The sequence below is a fragment of the Acomys russatus genome, chromosome 3 (genome assembly GCF_903995435.1).
Source record: "Acomys russatus chromosome 3, mAcoRus1.1, whole genome shotgun sequence".
Taxonomy (NCBI): domain Eukaryota; kingdom Metazoa; phylum Chordata; class Mammalia; order Rodentia; family Muridae; genus Acomys; species Acomys russatus.
In genome coordinates this window covers 30,374,173-30,392,097 of record NC_067139.1, presented here as the reverse complement: position 1 = coordinate 30,392,097, position 17,925 = coordinate 30,374,173, and the positions used below count along the sequence as shown (strand labels likewise).

The 17,925-nt window shown below is 43.0% G+C and overlaps 1 protein-coding gene across 1 annotated transcript in view; it reads right to left on the bottom strand.

Annotated features, from left to right (window-relative positions):
- The window catches only part of Rnf144b (ring finger protein 144B), a 60,991-nt gene that overhangs the window by 16,325 nt on the left and 26,741 nt on the right, over positions 1-17,925 (bottom strand). The window contains exons 3-4 of the mRNA XM_051170876.1: positions 11,953-12,057; positions 188-248 (exon numbers count right to left, since the gene is read on the bottom strand). Coding sequence (XP_051026833.1) covers positions 188-248; positions 11,953-12,057 — 166 coding nt within the window. The remainder of the gene's footprint in view (positions 1-187; positions 249-11,952; positions 12,058-17,925) is intronic.

Sequence of the window (17,925 nt, the reverse complement as noted above, 5' to 3'; positions counted from 1 at the left end):
TTTTCCCCCTCCTGGCTGTGACTGGGAGAGTTTAAATTGCATGTGGCAATTACTGTTTTACACTTTTTGTAGTCCCCTCATGGTTCTGTTAAGAGCCCACAGCTGCCTCAAGCTTGCATGAGGCTCGTGTAGAGATGACCCGCGTAAAAACCACATTTACCACTGGGATAAACAGAAGAGTATGTACCTCGTTCGAACTTTAACCGCTGATACAGTTGAAACTCATCCACAGGCACCAGACAGGCAATCTGAAATCAGAAACACGGAGAGATGAGATTTGGGCAAGCAGAGGGTCCCGCTGCACCAGCCCTTCCTGATACCTTCCTCTGACTTTGCCTCTATCATCTCTCCCAGTTGCCTGGAAACCATTGTCTCTACTTGTTCCTGCAGTAACATGTGCAGAAATCCACAGTGCATCCCCATCCCTCTCACCATGGCTAGGTCAACACCGCTTAGGCCATCAGTAACACCCCCGGTCCCCCGATTGCCTTCATTCCTTGATCAGCAGCTACTAAGCAAATTTTAATGTTTGGGCTCTCGCATTAATCTTTCCTTCTCTACACTCACTGAAAAAGAAACTTTCCACAGACTAGCTCTAGCTCTGGATCTTTAAAAGCCAAGGTCAACTGGGCGCGCCCTCAGTCATCGCTCAGACTTTGTACATAGAAATGGTATGTTCTGAGTGACATACGCTTTTCTCTGGACAAAAGCTTTACACCACACTGACCTGTTAAATGACAACAACAAGGGTATGCCTTATGACATTCCTGTGACTAGAGTCCCATGTCTGCTTTAGACAGCAGAATGAAGCCAAAGCTTCCCAGTAAACAATGGTTCATGCTAACAGAGACACTTCACACTCAACATACTTCAAAGCCAGAGGGAGGAAAAGCTAACTGTGCCTGTAAACTGGAATTCTAAAAATGTCAGTTCCATTGATGGTGATGTGTAACTATGTCGATGTTTCCAAATTACAAATGAGAAATGGAAAGACCTGAGATCGGCCTCCAAGAAACTCAACAAGTTAATGTGCACCCCTTCTCTTAGCCTTGATAATTCTAACAATAAATTATTAGGCTGCTGCATGTATACATTATTATATACGGTATGTATATAAAAACTATAGATATAATTTTGTTACAAAATACATTTAAATAAAAATATTTTGCAACTGACAGAACAAAGCCTGCTTTGAGAACACTATAGTAAGGTGATGTAGGAACAAAAATTGCATTTAACAAATACAATAAATATTTTTGAAACAGGGTCCTGAATGCAAGCTGTAGACCAGGCTGGCCTAGAACTCATAGAGATCTGCCTGCCTCTGCCTCCGAAGGCATGCACCACCACTGCCTAGCATACAATACATTTTAAAAGTACATTCAAAGTCTACTTATGTACCTCAAAAGTAGTCTCAACCTGTTTATTTCACAAATGAGACCAAGTTAGCAAAAATGAATTAAAGATAACAAAATAAGCCAGTTCAGTCTTCTTCATACTAGACTAAGTTTGGTAAATTGAATCTGTTCTGAAAAACATTCCCCTTCAAACTTTCTTCTGCCAAATCAGAAATAACGTGTATTTTCATTGGGCACTTTAAATAAAAGTCCTGTAGCAGCTTTTGTAAGACAAGTAGGAGCAATTTCACGTCACATGTATTTAGCTATAGTTCTATTAAAGCTACAATTGGACTTGAGCAATATGGAGAACTAGATTGTTCATCTGCTACGGTACCGTCCAAAGAACTTCCCATGGAAGGCAAAGGCATCTCATAAAAACCCACAGTTGAAGAGAAAAGGTCCAGGCAACAGGCATCAGAAAATGGAGCTTATGGCTTGACTTTTGTCACAGATCACTATGTGTGGAGGGCAAATGATCTAATGCTACTTCAACTTTGGGACGAAGTTGACTTGGGGTAGGTATCATCTTGGCCCAAAGTTGTATTCCATGAGCCTATTGTTAGCCTCCTCTTCTCAAATGCTACTGTGAACACTGATTCTAGACAACAGCCGTGAGGCCGACTCACCCTCATCTAAAATAGTCAGTCCTGATGCACATCTTTTTAAAAATCCATCAAAGGCATCCGCTAATAATGCTGGTTTTCTAAGGATGAAAAATTCATATAATACTAAGCCACATAATACTTATGGAAGAGGGGGCTGGAGAGATGGCTCAGAGGTTAAGAACACTAACTGCACTTCCAGAGGTCATGAGTTCAATTCCCAGCAACCATATGGTGGCTCACAACCATCTATACTGTGATCTGGTGCCCTCTTCTGGCCTGCAGGTGTGCATGCAGACAAAGTACTGTATACATAATAAATTTTTTTTTAAAATATTTATGGAAGACAAGCAAATAGGAGGCAAAATGGTTTAGAAGCAGATCATACGTTAATGAGAAAAATGACAGAAAGTGGCACAGTAAAAGCTACTAACAATAGGACTGGGTGTTTATTTTAAATTAGAAAGATAGATTTCATCAGAGTAACACTTTATGACCAACAGAAAAGGCATAAATCTCTAACATTTTTTGTGTGTTGATCAAGTTTGAATTTCCCATTTGTTATTTCATAAGTCGGATATTTATCAGAGTTGGGTCTTAATGAAATAGGTCAACTTTTCCACTGAAGTTTGAAGTCACAAAGGTAGGTCAACTTTTCCACAGAAGTTTGCAGTCACAAAGAGTTATCAACGCTCACTCTGAGCCTCCTAGAACTGAGATCATGGCAGAGCACGCTCATCTCTCCTCCAGCTCTGCCCCTCAGGTGTGTGTCTTCTCAGTATGCTTGCTGACAGTGCACCATGGGCAAAGCACTTGGCAGGACACCTGGGCTATGCGGAAGATGTGCTCAGAGAAAAAAATCCATTCCCTGGTTTGCTCACCTCTTACATTTTGTAAATTAGGACTTATATTCTAAAGTGTTTCTGTCCTTATGTGGTCCTTATATGAGAGAGATCTGAACCTGTTTTTTTAAAAATACACACACACATTATCTGAAGTATTAAGTCCTGGTCCCACTGTTATTTGGAGCTAAGTCATAAATGGGCAAGGTTTCCATTTGTACAATTATAAAATTTAAATAATTTTGTTAGGACAAGTCCTGGAAGGTTCCATAAAGCTATAGGTGAAAGGGGTACAGCAGATGTTTGAAGATGTTTCCAAGTGCTTGAAATTTGTCAGATGGCCAGACTGACAATCCCAGAGGAAATAACTGAGATTATAAAGGGCTATTTTACCATCTGCTTTTATGATCTTTTTTTCCCCCAACAAAGATATCCAAAATTGTCCAAAATCACACTGCAATGCTCTTTTGACATTTTTCAGATAATTCAGACTTAAAATACGTCATAAAGGTCAAATACAGACTTTCTAAGTGTTACTCCCCTAACTTCTCCCTAAGGAGAACCTTATATTAAAAAAGCATCATTAATTATTAAAAAGAATACAATTTAAATTGGTATAATACAACTAAATGATTGCCAGGACTTATTAAAATTTCACACACTCTCCCACTAATGCCCTTTCCCAGTCTGGTACCTAGTCTAAGCTACAGCCCTGCATCTAGCTGCATGTCTCCTGGGCTTTCTGCGCCGGCGTTTACTGTATCTTCCCCCCCTCCTGCTCATCACACGTTTGAGATACACAGGCCAGGGACCTGCATGTTGTTCTTCAGCTTTCGTTGCCCTGGTGCCTTCTTGTGACTAGATTTAGGCTGTGACATTTTGGGAGGGGGGAAATATCAAATGTGATTTGGGGGCCACCAGGAGGTACATGGGGATGGCAATCCTAGTCATAGTAATATCTTGATTTGATTAAAGGAATCTACACCAGATTTCTCTGTCCTTTGTAATCTGTATGTATCTTGTAGGAGTAATCCAAGATTTTTTTTTTTTTTTTAGTATGTCTGCCATATGTGTGTGGACGCGCTAGAGTCCCTGGAGCTGGAATTACAGTCTATTGTAAGCCATCCAAACTGGGTATTGGGAATCAAACTTGAGTCCTGTGGAAGAGCAGGAAAATTTTAATCATTATGCCATCTCTCCAGGTCCTTAATTAAAAACACTTAGGATAGCTAGCACCCTTTCAATAATTAGGAAGCACACAAGTTCTTCAGGCAGTGTGCACACAGATGATTTTTACACACAGACAGACACACACACACACACACACACACACACACACACAAAGGTCAGAGAGTTTAGGGGCAGGGAGAGAGAAAAGGAACTGTGTATTCGCCTTCAGTGGTTCGGGGCATTGTCTAAACAGGTTCTGTGTGAGGAGTTTTAACTGAGTTTAAAGCCCACAAACACAAGTTCTAGATGGCCATGCTGCTACTGTGGATTCTCTGGAGTTTGTGTGCGAACAAAGGCTACTGAGTCCACTCAAGCAGTCTGTGGCTAGCTGCCCCATAGGGAAATAGAGACTGTATAAAGCAGATATTTGCACTGATCAAGTTGAGGAAGTTGGAGGAGGACTAGAATTGGAAACTATGGCTCAAGGATGACTGATCAGAGTTCTGCCACGAGAAAGGTCGGCTTGTCCTCAGAATGCATGCTAAGGTGATGAAAAGCTACAGCTGATGGCTAAAAGGGTTGCTGGAAGGCTGCTCTTGATTCTTAATTCCTATTGATGGTTCTTACCCCCAAATATTAACATGGTAGCTGTTTAAATGTAATTCCCAATTCCTTTCCCACATTGTTCATTTGTTCATGAGAATTCTACTGCACAATTAGATAGAAATAAGAAGTTTGGTGGTTAAAAACAACAGTAATGTCTTGGGCAGTTCAGAAAGTTAAAAGGAAAGGTTTTCAGTGTGTTCATCACAAAGAAATGATAGCATGTTAGTAGATGGATATACCAAACCTGACAGGAAAAGTTCAAAACTATATGTGTATTAAAACATTCCATGACTATGGTGGTGTAAATGAGAATGCCCCCAGAGACTCAAATATTTGGATGTTTGGCTCCCAGTTAATGGACTGTTTAGGAAGGATTAGGCAGTGTGGCCTTCTGGAGGGGGGTATCACTCAGGCTTCGAGATTTCAAAAGCCAACACTTCTCTCTGTGTCTCTGTCTCTGTCTCTGTCTCTGTCCCTGTCCCTGTCTCTCTCTCTCTCTCTCTCTCTCTCTCTCTCTCTCTCTCTCTCTCTCTCTCTCTCTCTCTGCTTCCAACTTGCAGGTCAGATGTAAGCTCTCAGCTACTGCTCCAGTGCCATGCCTCACTGTCTGTGGCCATGTGGCCATGACCTCCACCATGATGGTTAAAGACTAAACCTCTGGAACTGTAAGAAAGTTCCAAATGGCATGCTCTATTTTATGAACTGCCTTGGTCATGGCATTCTATTAAAAAGTATAATTTTGTTAGACATGGTGACACACACCTGTAAGGTCAACATTCAGGAGGACAAGACAGAAGGATCAGAGAGAGAGAGAGAATGGGAAGGGTGGGGAGAGGAAGGAATGGAAGGAGGGAAGAAAGGGAAGGGATGGGGGGAAAGACAGGAATGGAGTACCTAAGTTTGGTTCTGAGCACCCAGACTGGGTGGTTCACAACTGCCTGTAACTCCAGCTCCAGGGCATCTGTCACCCTCTTCTGGAATTTGTAGGTACCTACACACAAGATGTACATTCACAAAGATGCACACGCACATGTCTCACACACAAACACACACACCTTTTTAAAAGAAAAGAAGGAAAAACTATGTAAAATATATATGTTTTATATGCCAATTAAAAATGAATTTAACTTAGGCCAGTGAATTGGCTCAGTGTTAAACCACTTGTCCTGAAAGTCTGGCAACCTGATAACCTGTGTTCCATTCCCAGAACCCACTATGGAAAGAGAGAACTGGCTCCCAAAATTGTCCTCTGGCCTCTTCATATGTATGCCCCTAAAGGCATTACAGACACACTAATAATATAAATAAAGAAAATAATTATACTGTGGCTGTTCTTATCTTTCCTTATTTGTGTTCACTTTATACCTTTGTGGACACATGGGTGATGGATACTAATTTCATTCGGTGAGTTTCTCTATTCCCAAACAGATCTGTATTTAAGCAAAGCTCTGAGTGTCTTCTGGGGCATTGAGAGAATGCTGATGCAGCTGGAAAGATGGCTGGGCAGTTAAGAGCATTGATTGATGTTGCAGAGAACCTGAGTGTGGGTCCCAGCACCCTCGTGGCAGCTTACAACGATCTATCTATAGCTCCAGTTCCAGGGTATCCAACCCCGTCTTCTAACCACCATGGACACTAGGCATGCAAATGGTATACATGTAAGATAAATAAATCTAAAAAGAAATTTAAGAGAGGCTTCCTGGATCAACTACTAAAAACTCCTTGGCTTAATTTAGTTATTATTTCTCCATATCTCCTTTGAAATTTGTGTTAATCCACTTGTTAGGTAGACATTTTCCTCTCCGTAGACCCAAGCAGAAAAGATTCTTTTCTTCCTCATCCTTCCAGACCTTCTTTTGGAAAATTAAAAAAGAAAAGAAAGAAATTTAAAGAGAACACAAGAAATAATATCAGACATTTAAAAAAAAAAAAAAAAAGAGCTTTGCTCTAATCTTCCTGGTTTTCTGGTAATAATGAGCCAGGGGTGCTGAACTAAATCCCCAGTTGCAATTGTGCTGCGTTTTTCCTTTTCCATCCTATCCATGGAAGAGCAGAGTCAAGAAGCCAGCGTGTGCCTGCATGCATGGAGCCAGGACAGCTACACACAAGCTGACTGGGCATCTCTAACAGCCATAGCTGAGAAGAAATGAAAAGTGGGGCATAGCTTTCTTTACCACTGTTCACTATGACTGTAGTATGGACACAAGCACCTCACCCTCGTTAACACGGACTCTGTAAAAATAAATAAATAAATAAATAAAAAGCAAGAAGGGAGGAGAGGAAAGAGGAGGTTAGAGTAGGGCCCGCTCATCACAGATATTTATGCTGAAAGTAATAGGTGACCCCAAAAGAAATGTGGGTCTTGCAGCAAATATTCTTTTGAATGAGAATACTAAAATGCCATCTCTAAAATTCTGAATTAAGAACAAGCTTCAGGGAGCACTGCATATTGGTTTGTAAAGTCAGGCAAAGATTTTATTCTGGTCTGGCCCTTTAAATCAGCTGTTAAAAGTAAAGAAACAGGTTGAACTACAGAAGCCTACAAGAGATGAGTGCAATTGGCCATGAGTAGATTGTTCATGATCCCTCAGGCAGGGTCTGGGCCATCTCTGGGGCGCTGTGACTTGCAAAAATGGAGGCAGGAAAAAAAACCACTTGCTGTACCAAGTTGAATCACAATGACACAGAAACTAGCATTATCTTCTGTCCCAAACCAAAACCACAGGCAGCTCCTGACAGAGCAGAAAGGGTGCATCCACCAGTGGTCTGGGTACAACCTAAATACTGCAGACCAAATCCTGAATGGAAACTGTCAGAAGGCATCAAAGCAGAGGGGTTGGGGTGAAAGGTGGGTTCTGCAGCCACCTCGAGCATCCTGGGACCAAGGTCGACTCTCACATTACCCCTTGCCTTCCCGCCCCCTGCAAGGCTCTGGGTTAAAAGAGCACATGCCTGTGTGACGCTGAGACAGGTTTTCCTATGTGGCTTTCAAAGGAGATTCTCTTCGCCTCCTACATGGAGCTTTAAATACATCTAAAAATGAAGTTTTAAACTTGTTCAAATATAAATTTTAGCCGGGAACCTCAAAAATATCTCTTCACTCTGGTTTGGCAGAGTCCTTTGTTCCCGCCTACCTCCAGAATTCAGCTTGTCTCCAGTCAGCACACATCACAATGGACGGCCATTAGAGACACGGTCAGTCCCTTCCCGTTTGTACACTTGTACACTGCGGTTGCAGTCACGCTGTCACGGTCAGAGTTTCACCCGCCTTGCCACATTCTTCCTGCTGCCCTGCTTCCCACCATGATGATGGGAGGGAAGGGTGTTAAAAGGGAGATGACAAAGGCGGCCATGGAGGATGCTTGGTTCCTACAGAAGCCGCCGCCCCTCCCAAAGCCACGTTAAATAACGGCATCATCTGAGGAAACACTGTATTTATTTTGCACATGTAACCTCGGATTTCCTAGCCACCACCACCCCTCCTCTTCTTCCCCCTAGGCCTCTGGGCTCTACACTCCAAATCCCTTCCTGCAGAAATTCTGAGCCCTTGTTCCTGGCAAGGCCAGCCGTTCCCACCCTTCCTCTGGTGCACACCGGGCCATGGCAATGGAAATAAAGGCGGGTTGGTTGTTTTAGGGCCCCAGAACTTGGAAAGAGGTTTGGTGTGAGAGAGGCGGGTGAGAGGCGCGCTCCTGTCCTCCCCCGCCAGCTACCAGTTGGAAGAAGCTCAGTTTCATTGGCCACACAGTGACAGGTACTGTTCAAATGCTTTTTATGTGCTCGTCACTCTAATGTCACACAGCGCAGACAGTTTAGGCTCTCCAGGTAGGGGCAGGCTACTTCACCAACACTGCAGGGAACTGCTGAGATTAAACGCTGCTTTTCAATACCAAACTTTGCTTAAAGCAATGCTGACGGACATAACAATCTGTGTCCTGTGCTCCTAATTCCATGTTGGGCAAGGTTCCTCGTTCCAATACATGGGAAAACCCTGCCAAGCAATGGGTGAAAGTACCAGATGATGCAATGGAGGGAAACTTGACTTTCCCCTGGCTCCCAGAAAGGTCACCTCTAAGCCGCAAGCCACTGTCAATCACCAGCTTCTGGGACACTGAATGGGAGGCTGGAACCCTGCGCTAAATGCTTTACTGAGGAGCCTGTTCTTGACAGATAAACATGAAGCAGCAGAGCCACTGCTGAGCCAATGTGGAGAATTCAGGAAGGCAGACAGAGGAGGCAGCCAAGTGAGCTAGCTGGACCTACATAGGGAAGCATGCACAGGAGGAGCTTAGCCCGCTGCAGCCAGAGCCATTCCTAACAAGCATACTTATGCACTTATGCATTACCTGTGTGAGTAAACATTTCTCTCAAGCTAGAGGAAGAGAGCAGTCATGGTGGTGGAAGCCAGCTAGGCGTCACGTGAACGAGCCCCATCGCGTTACAGTCAGAACTGCAGAGACCCGGGGGCCCACAGAGCAGCTTAAGGATTATATGGATGCTAAGAAAAAGGGAGGACGGACTGCCCCAGCTCATCTATATATGCTGTTGCTTTTAAAGGAAGAGTCCCAAATAAACAGATGCACCTAGCTACCCAGTTCTCCAATATAATCTTCTGTTCAGTTCAAAAGTCAGAATGAAAACAACTCCCACACCACCACAGCAGGTTGGTTAAGAACGTGACTATTGTGCCTGAACACTCATCTTTAGCTGGGATCCTGGTAAGGCCAGGGAGACTAGAACTGGTCCATGAATGCCTAATTATTCATCCAACGAGAAAAAGACTTGGTAAATTTTAAATTAGCTTAGTATGGAATAGTTTTGTTCTGTTTTCTCATTATACTTTGAAATTTTTATAAATTTTCAGAAGTATTGTGGGCTTGGTTGGTTTTAATATAGCCTTAATGTGAGATTGCTTTTGGAAGAAAAAGTAGACAGTTAGTAGCAGCCAGAAAGGCATGAGAATGTGTAGCATTGGGAAAGGATGTGCTGGAGATGCATATTCAAAGGACAATCAGAAAAATCTAAGGTCTGTTGTGAGAGAGACCTGGGCTGTACCCACCCTGTATCTGAACACATTAGCCCTAGCAGTCAACACCAGAGATGTCAGTGAGCTGCTGCCATGTGAAGTCCAGAACACTATGCAGCTAGGCTTTCCACAGTGACAGAGACGTTCCGCATTGAGCTGTCAGTCGTGTAGCCATTACCCTCGAATGGCTGTGAACACTTCAAAGCAATTCTTAAGTAGCATATGAGTAGAATTAAGTTTCTTTTATATACTTCTTAACTCACCTACAATTAAATATCCACACCTGACTGGCAACTGCCAGACTGGGTCGAGCTCATTTTATAAGCTTTTGTTTTGAAACCTCACCAAACCGTTCATTTATGTTTAATAGGTTTTCCACATAGGAATTAAGATTTCACTCAAACCCAGCTTTTGCAGCCTACTACTCCCTATCTCTTGCATTTCACTTGTATAACTATCTGGTTCGTTGCATGCTTATAGCCTCTCTACTAGGTCAGAAGCTCCCCCAGGATGCTGCTGGGCAGCCACAGGGTGGTACCCACACCTCCTGCTCTCGCTATTTATACGTGGACTAGTCAGACACCAGAGGAAAAAAATCATAGAGGACAGTGCCAAGACTGATGCTCTCAAGTACGTGGGCCTCATTTATTTTTTATTTTTTATTTTTTTAAGATTTATTTATTATTAGGCATACAGTGCTCTGGTTTGCATGTACACCTCCAGACCAGAAGAGGGCATCAGATCACATTATAGATGGTTATGAGCCACCATGTGGTTGCTGGGGATTGAACTCATGACCTTTGGAAGAGCAGTCAGAGCTCTTAACTGCTGAGCCATCTCTCCAGCCTCGTGGGCCCCATTTATAAGAACAATCCTGCTATAACACACAGTGAGCGGAGCCGTGGGTGGCTAGTTTCCTGCTTCTTCGTCTCCTCCTCCCCTTACTCAACATAAAAGTAAGCAGTGGTCCTCGGGGGTCGGGATGGACATCTTCACCATCATCCTTTTAGCAAAACTCGGGCTTCACTATTTTCTTAAAATGAGTCAATTCTACATCCTTAGGTACTCCTTTTATGCTTTCTCTGAGGCACTTCTTTTTAAAAAAAAATTCTGCCTTACTTATAGTAATCTTTCATAAACTACACACAGAATAGACTGGCTGAGTTAGGCAAGAGTAGCTACACCACTTTCTCCCTGCTTTTCTTGTAAAGCAAAGGCTATGTTTGGAAAAAAAAAAAAAAAAAAAGGTGTATCCAGAGAGATGTGTATCTACACACGCTCACAGATATCTGCCTATATTTATATCTACCCACGCATTGCTGTGCTTGTAACTCTCAAGGTTTTTTTTTGCTGCACATTTGTTCTGCCTTCTTCGTCGCCATCCCCCTCCCCCCTCCCTTTAACGCTATGCCACTGTGGTGCACCTGAACTGGATTCGAATTCTAGTTCTTTCTAGATTGGTCCCTTGAGGTAAGTCACTTATAGGCCCTGCACTTTAGTTTCTCTATCTAAAGAAAACGCCTGACTTCACGAGGCTTGTGGGGGAGGATCAGCTAGTAGGCAGGCCAGGGAAGCAGCAGGAGGAAAGCCTGGTACCGGGCAGGTGTCCTGCGCTTATCGCATGGACAGTGCATTTCATCAGTTTCTAGGGACCCCTTTGAGAAGATTATAGTGTCTTAGACAAGAGTTCACTCTGTGCAGGCGAACAGAGGCTAAAGATCCAGAGGCAGATTTCAGGCAAGCCACGAGGGAGGATCAAACAAACAAAAAGATGAGATAAACTGCAACCTGGAGAGAAAGAAAAAATTTCTCCAAGAGGGTAGACCTATCTGATGCTTGAGGCAGCGCAACTGAACGCTCTCCCCCGCCCCCTCCTCTCTCTCTCCCTTCTCTTTGGAAATCCCTCAACCTCAGACTGCCTTTGCAGAAGGCTACACTATGAAACAACCAATCATTTATACAGTGTATAACTCACCAACTTATAGTCTTGTCTTCAAGGATTTTAGGCTCACAAGGCCACTGATTAAACACCCCCAAGCCTCACTTTTGATAAGTGTCATTTTTAGCATCTTTGCCTGTTTTAAGAGCTTCTACAACACACAAGATGGCATACATACACAGAACTGAGATAAACGGCCATGCTCACAGCTTGTATAAGATTCCAGCTCTGTGTGGCAATAAAACACTCCTTTAAAAAGTCAGCCTCTGCATTTGCTCGCTAACTCCCTAGTAGGTGATGCTTGAGAGCCGAGACATAAGACATGATTCAGCAAGGGAGACGGGTTGGTCACAGTGTGCATCCATACCTCAGTTTCCTTCAGGGTCCCGTGGTTTATGCACACCATGTCAGGACAAGTGATAGGAGACCCACATCCCTCTCGGATCGACAGCACCATGTACTGTTTCAGGCACTATAAAAAAAAATAATAAAGGCAGATATTTTAAACACGACACCCATTACAGTAGCACAGAGGTTACATAAGGGAGTATCCACCGCCTCTTCCTAAATTGGCTGTCCTGGGGTTCTGGTACTCATGAAACATAAGTTATCGCAAGTGTGGATACTAAAGAGCCATCACTTTGGAAAGAATGCAGAGCCAGACAAGCAATTATAGATGACTTCATCTTAAGAGTTTATTCAAGTCAGATTCCCGTTCGCTCACTCAGTCTGTCCACCACAGACTGGGGAAAGAAGAAATGCTTTTGCATTCACAGCAAAGACCTCCATATTTTCTTTCTTTCCAAAACTTATTTCCAATTGTATTTTTTTTTTAATTTAGATGTATTGTTTCATTTTGTTTTATGTGTCCGAGTGTCTTGCCTGCATATATGTATGTGCACCATCCGTGTCACAGAGGTCAGAAGGGGGCATCGCATCCCCAGAAACCAAACTTAGGATGGTTATGAACCACCATGTGGGTGTTCGGAACTGAACCCAATCCTCTGCGAACACAACACAGGCTCTTAACCACCCAACTGCCCCTCCGGCATCCCCAGTTCTGCTTTATCCAGCCCAGCATGACCTAGAACTCTCACTACACCTGCCCCAGCCATCTGAACTGCCTCAGTTACAGGCATGTCTCACCATGTCCTCACTAAGGAGCTCCGAAAAGAAAAATAAAAGTGGCCCTGGGCAACTAGAAAAAAAAATTCTCTTGTCCTCACAAGGTGGCATCATGCACAAATGTGATCTATTTATTGATTGTTGCACCTGGACTTCAGGCAGTGGGTGGAGAGAGACTGGTCATACCATGTAGACCTCCAATGCCTTCCTTACCCAACCGCACATGCCCACAGCCAAAAGAAGTCTGAAACAAGATGTGTTCCAGTGGTCAGGTGTGGCCAAGTCCATTGAAAATATTCAAACCAAGTGCTATGTCGCTGGCAGGCAGCATGCACTTAGGTCTGGAGTGTCACATGCAAGCTTCTTGCTTGTCATTACGTTCCTGGCTTGTGCTCCCACAGCCTACAGGTGAGTTAACATATGCAACAAGATGTGTGTAGACTGCACACAAATACTATGTGAGCCGTTTTATAGAAGACATTCACGTGTTTGCAGGTTTTGGTATTTTGTGGGGCATCTTGGAACCACTGTCCAGCAGACACCAGTGGGCTGCTGTGGCTCCAGCAAATAAAGACCAGAAATCCAAAACCTGCCTCTTCAATTTCTACTAATTAAATCCTAATGGATGAACCCTCATCTATTTCCATGACAAAAATAAATAAATAAAGTGCAGAGCTCAAATGCTTGAGGAGTATCTCAGTATCTCAAATACAATCTAGTTAGTGAAGCAAAGACTTAAAAAATGATTATTTATAACTGAGTTTAGACTTTAAAAATTTTTACACTTATGTGTCAACCCTTTATGTTAGAAGCAGAGCCATGCACCATTACATAACCCATTACATAAAAGTCCATGGTCAGGATGTTTACCACAGGATTGTGAGATCTGTGGCTTTTACTGAAAATTAATTTTCATTCCACGAAGAGGAAACTCGGGCATCACTATTATAGTTCATTTGAAAGCATCTATTTTTTTCTAACTGAAATGACTGTTAAGCACTCTGATGAGTCAGAACACATGGCCAACAACTTATACCAGATTTGTCTCTCTTTGGGGAGTTGACGGTCCCCTACCACAAGGAGTAAATTTCTTCTATCACACAAAATGCAGAAACTAACTTACCTATCCATCTATCCATCATGGACTATTGAAATAAATTTCGCTGAATTCATACCATGATATACTGCAAACTCATGAAAAAGATTTTCAGACAGCAGCTAAAAGACATGAGAGCATGCCTGTGACATGGTGCAAAACAGAATAGGTGTCAGGGAGCAGAGGTCCACTCCGATCCCTCTTACTCTGGGAGTGGCCCCATTGTAGATACTAAATATTAACTTTTACTTTCTTGTTCAAGCCATGGGTAGCAGTTACTTGCTCTAAGATTTATGGTGGCAGACGTGGTTCTGTCCCAGGGGCCATGGCCTGTAGGAGAAAGTAGAAATATGGGAAAGACCTTGACAAACAAAACTCCAGAGAACTGTACACTGGCTCACACCAAGGGCTGTCATCCCAACCCTGCAAAGAGCTGCCTACCACTCTGCCTCTGGAGACTTCCCAGCCTCCCATCATCCACGTGGTCCCTACAGTTTTGCCTTCACCCTCTCCCGCCAGCAGCCACTCACAGAAACTGAGGTAAACAGGTTGTAAAAATATACCTTCTCCAGGCTCAAGGGGAAAACAAAGTGAGACTGTGAGGTAAACTTCAGAGCGGAATGGCTGAGGTGTACACCCGCAGAGAAACATACAGTGGGAAAATGGAGTCTGCCTACGCCCCAGGGCAGCTGTCCTCATCATGTTTAAACTAGGGGAGATGATGTCTGTTTAGTCACAGGGTTTCACATGTACACACACACACACACACACACACACACACACACACACACACACATATACACACACCTGTACACTTCTGAAGTGCAGAATCCTAGACAAGTTTTTACTTTCCTCCCTCAGGCGTACACTCTCTATCAGAAATGTTGCAAGGAAAGCATCTATCCTTCAGAGTTCTGAGGTCTCCTTCCTTCCCTGACTCCCTGCAAGAAATCAGTAAAACCACATGTGGCGGGGGTTGGGGAGGGTGCGGTGTGGAGAAGCTGCAGATCAAAAAGGTATGTGAAATGTACACTCCACCAGCCTGTAGACAAGTTCCTCCTTAGGACTCTTTGTGGGTAGAGAAAAAGCTCCATGCTACATAGCAGCTAGATAGATATATGACATGTGCTCTTGTAAGCAAAAAATAATTGTTTAAATTCACACTGCAAAGGTTCCCTGCCTGCTGCTTCTAGCAGGTGTTCTATTTGCTAATGCAAGGTCCATAAGCGTTTTGCAAACCATAATACATCAGGTAATGAATTTAGAAGCTTTCCACACAAGCACTCCCATGTCAACAACAACAGCAATAAAATGGTATGCTGTGACTTTAGGAGAGAGGTTGGAGCACTCCCTTAGAGGCTTTCGGTGCATACAGCTTCCTTTTATTCTAAGAAACACTTGTTTGAGACGGAGACATGTAACTCAACGTTGTTAAACAGCTGGGAGCTCAGGCACACGACATGCCATCAGTGTGGGCATGCACCTCACCCAAAAGCGGAGGGAGGAGTTAGTCCGAGTTACTGCTTCTCATTCTGCTTCTCACGTGTCTTGTGTCCGTGTCTCCCATTAGCTTTCACTGGAAAATCCCCCCTCAACCCCTCCCTTCACCACTCCTGTTGGCTTAAGAAGCATAAAAGAATCAAAAACATTTTACAAGAACCACCATGCATACCATACATGCCAAACACAGGTAAACAATGAACAATTCTAGAGAAAAAAAAAAAACTGGCACCTAGCTTACACATAAACAGAAACAGATGAAACTGACACCATCTGTCACATTGAGCAAATGCACATCATTAAACTTAAGCAGTGTGCAGCTCCTGAAGCCTTCTGAACATTTTGAGAGCCCAGATGACCAGTGGAAGGAAGGGTCATTTCCTATGTGTCATTCGCTGCTTTTCACTTACAGGGCTTGAGAGAGCAGAGATGGATACTTTAAAACCATGAGGGTCATGACCAATACCAGAGACTCCTGCTCTAACTCCCTCCACAGCCCACAGGGATTCCAGTGAGATGGAATCAGGTGTTCAGCTAGCACACATGGAGCCAGGTGACTGGTCTATTTCCCCCTAACTCAGCCTATGACCTATCTATCTCAGTGGAATTTTTCAAGGAAGGGATTTTTCTTTCAAGGTTGTTACTCACACTATGTAAAAGGACATAGTGTTCTTCATAAGGTGTCCTCTGCCATGGAGATATGACAAAAAGTTTGCAATGTACCCACCTAAGAACAAACTGTGGGTGTAGACAACACAGTCAGTTAGGTAGATGACTGGTAGGTGACAGCTAGCTAGCTAGATTACAGATAATAAATAATTTATAGATTATAGATGGATAACTTATAGATGATAGATTATTAATAGATGATTAATGGAATCCAGATTACAGGTAGATGAGAGATAATAGATGGGTAGTTAGGTAACATGGAGATGAGTGATAAAAAGACAGACAGACTAATGGATGATAGATTTCTTTTGTTGTGTTCTTAGCTACACTGCTTGTTTTGCCCAGGGCTCCTATCTATGCTACCCTGCTAGAAAGGCCTTCTCGGCCAGGAAGATCAATCTCCCACACTTCTATGGATCTCTTTACATGGTGCGTTTCCTCATATTATGTACCTACCATCATCATCGATTTGACCTGATAGAAGAACTTTAGCTTGTTTTCTAAAGGCCCCTAGAAAAATACAATGCCACTGGACTCTGAATTGTCTTCTCATGGGAGTGTCACCCTGCTTTGATTACTGTAGCTTTACAGTGTGTTCTGTAATCAGGAGGTGGGCTCTCTGACTTTGTTGTTCTTTTCCAAGATTCTCTGGGCTGTTGTAGTTTTTTCAGTTTATAACACATGGCAGCATGAACCGTCCTCACTGTTTCAATCAACGCCTTTGCACTTATTCAGCCTCTCTTATCAATGATGTATAGTTTTCAGAGTATATGTCCTACATATTTTCATTAAATATATTCCTTGGTGTCTAGTCCTTTTGAAATTATTATAAATGGAATTTCCTTCACAATCCCATCTATCAGCCCTTAGGAGAATGGAGAAATGGTGCTGGCTTTTGTACATCTTTCTTGTCTTCTGCCACCTTGCTGAACTGGTTCCTGGGATTTTAAATCTGGAGTGACTGTAATATGCAGCCATGTCTGAGGACCACGTGTTCCGCAGCATCTACCCCCACCCCCAGGATTATTCTGGGAAATACAGCTATGTCTTTCAGTGATGCTTGTGTCAGTCCGCAATGCTGACTGAAATGAACTTCAGAGAGATGAGGCCTTTCCATCAATATCCACACATCCTCTACTGGTCTTGGCAATACATGCCATATATATGCGCGCGCACACACACACACACACACACACACACACACACACACACACACACACACACACACACATACACATCCAGTTAAATTAAGAAATTTTTAAAGGAAACTGTTTTCCTTCTGAGGATTATCAAGTGGAAGGAAGGAACTAACTCCAACAAGCCGTCCTCTTGTATACCATAACATGTGCCCCTCCCCATAAAATAATTAAAATGTAGTAATAAAATAATATTGCCATTATAATAAAAAAACGTAAGACTACTAAAGATCCAATGAAAATAGGCCTTAGCTAGTTCCAGGCAAAGGAGTGAAGGAACCTTAAAGAGGAAATTACATATACAGCATTTAAATACTTTTAATTTAGAGAACCTTTACACACTTTAAAATGGTTCTGGAAAAAAAAATGGTTCTGTTACTTTTTCTGGAAAGAGGCACAAAGGTCCACCTCATAAGCCTGAACAGTCATTCAATATGGGAGATTAAATCCGGGCTCCAATCAAAAGTGCCTCCAGTTCCCACCAGGTGAGAGCAATCAAACACTTCTATCTTTATCTCAAGTGATCATGAAACACCTAAATTAAGACACGTGGTGACAGGAATAACTGTGAGGAGAAATTCAATGAAAAAGGCCACAGTCTGGTCCAGTCCACACCACAAGGGTGTGAGGCCTGGAAACTACAAGAACAGTCCACCAGAGCAATGGACAAGGGCTCATGGAAGACATCTGCTTCCAACAGAAGCAACTCAAGGCCTCTCTCATGGACACCAGAGGCTCTTCCTTTTGCCCCATC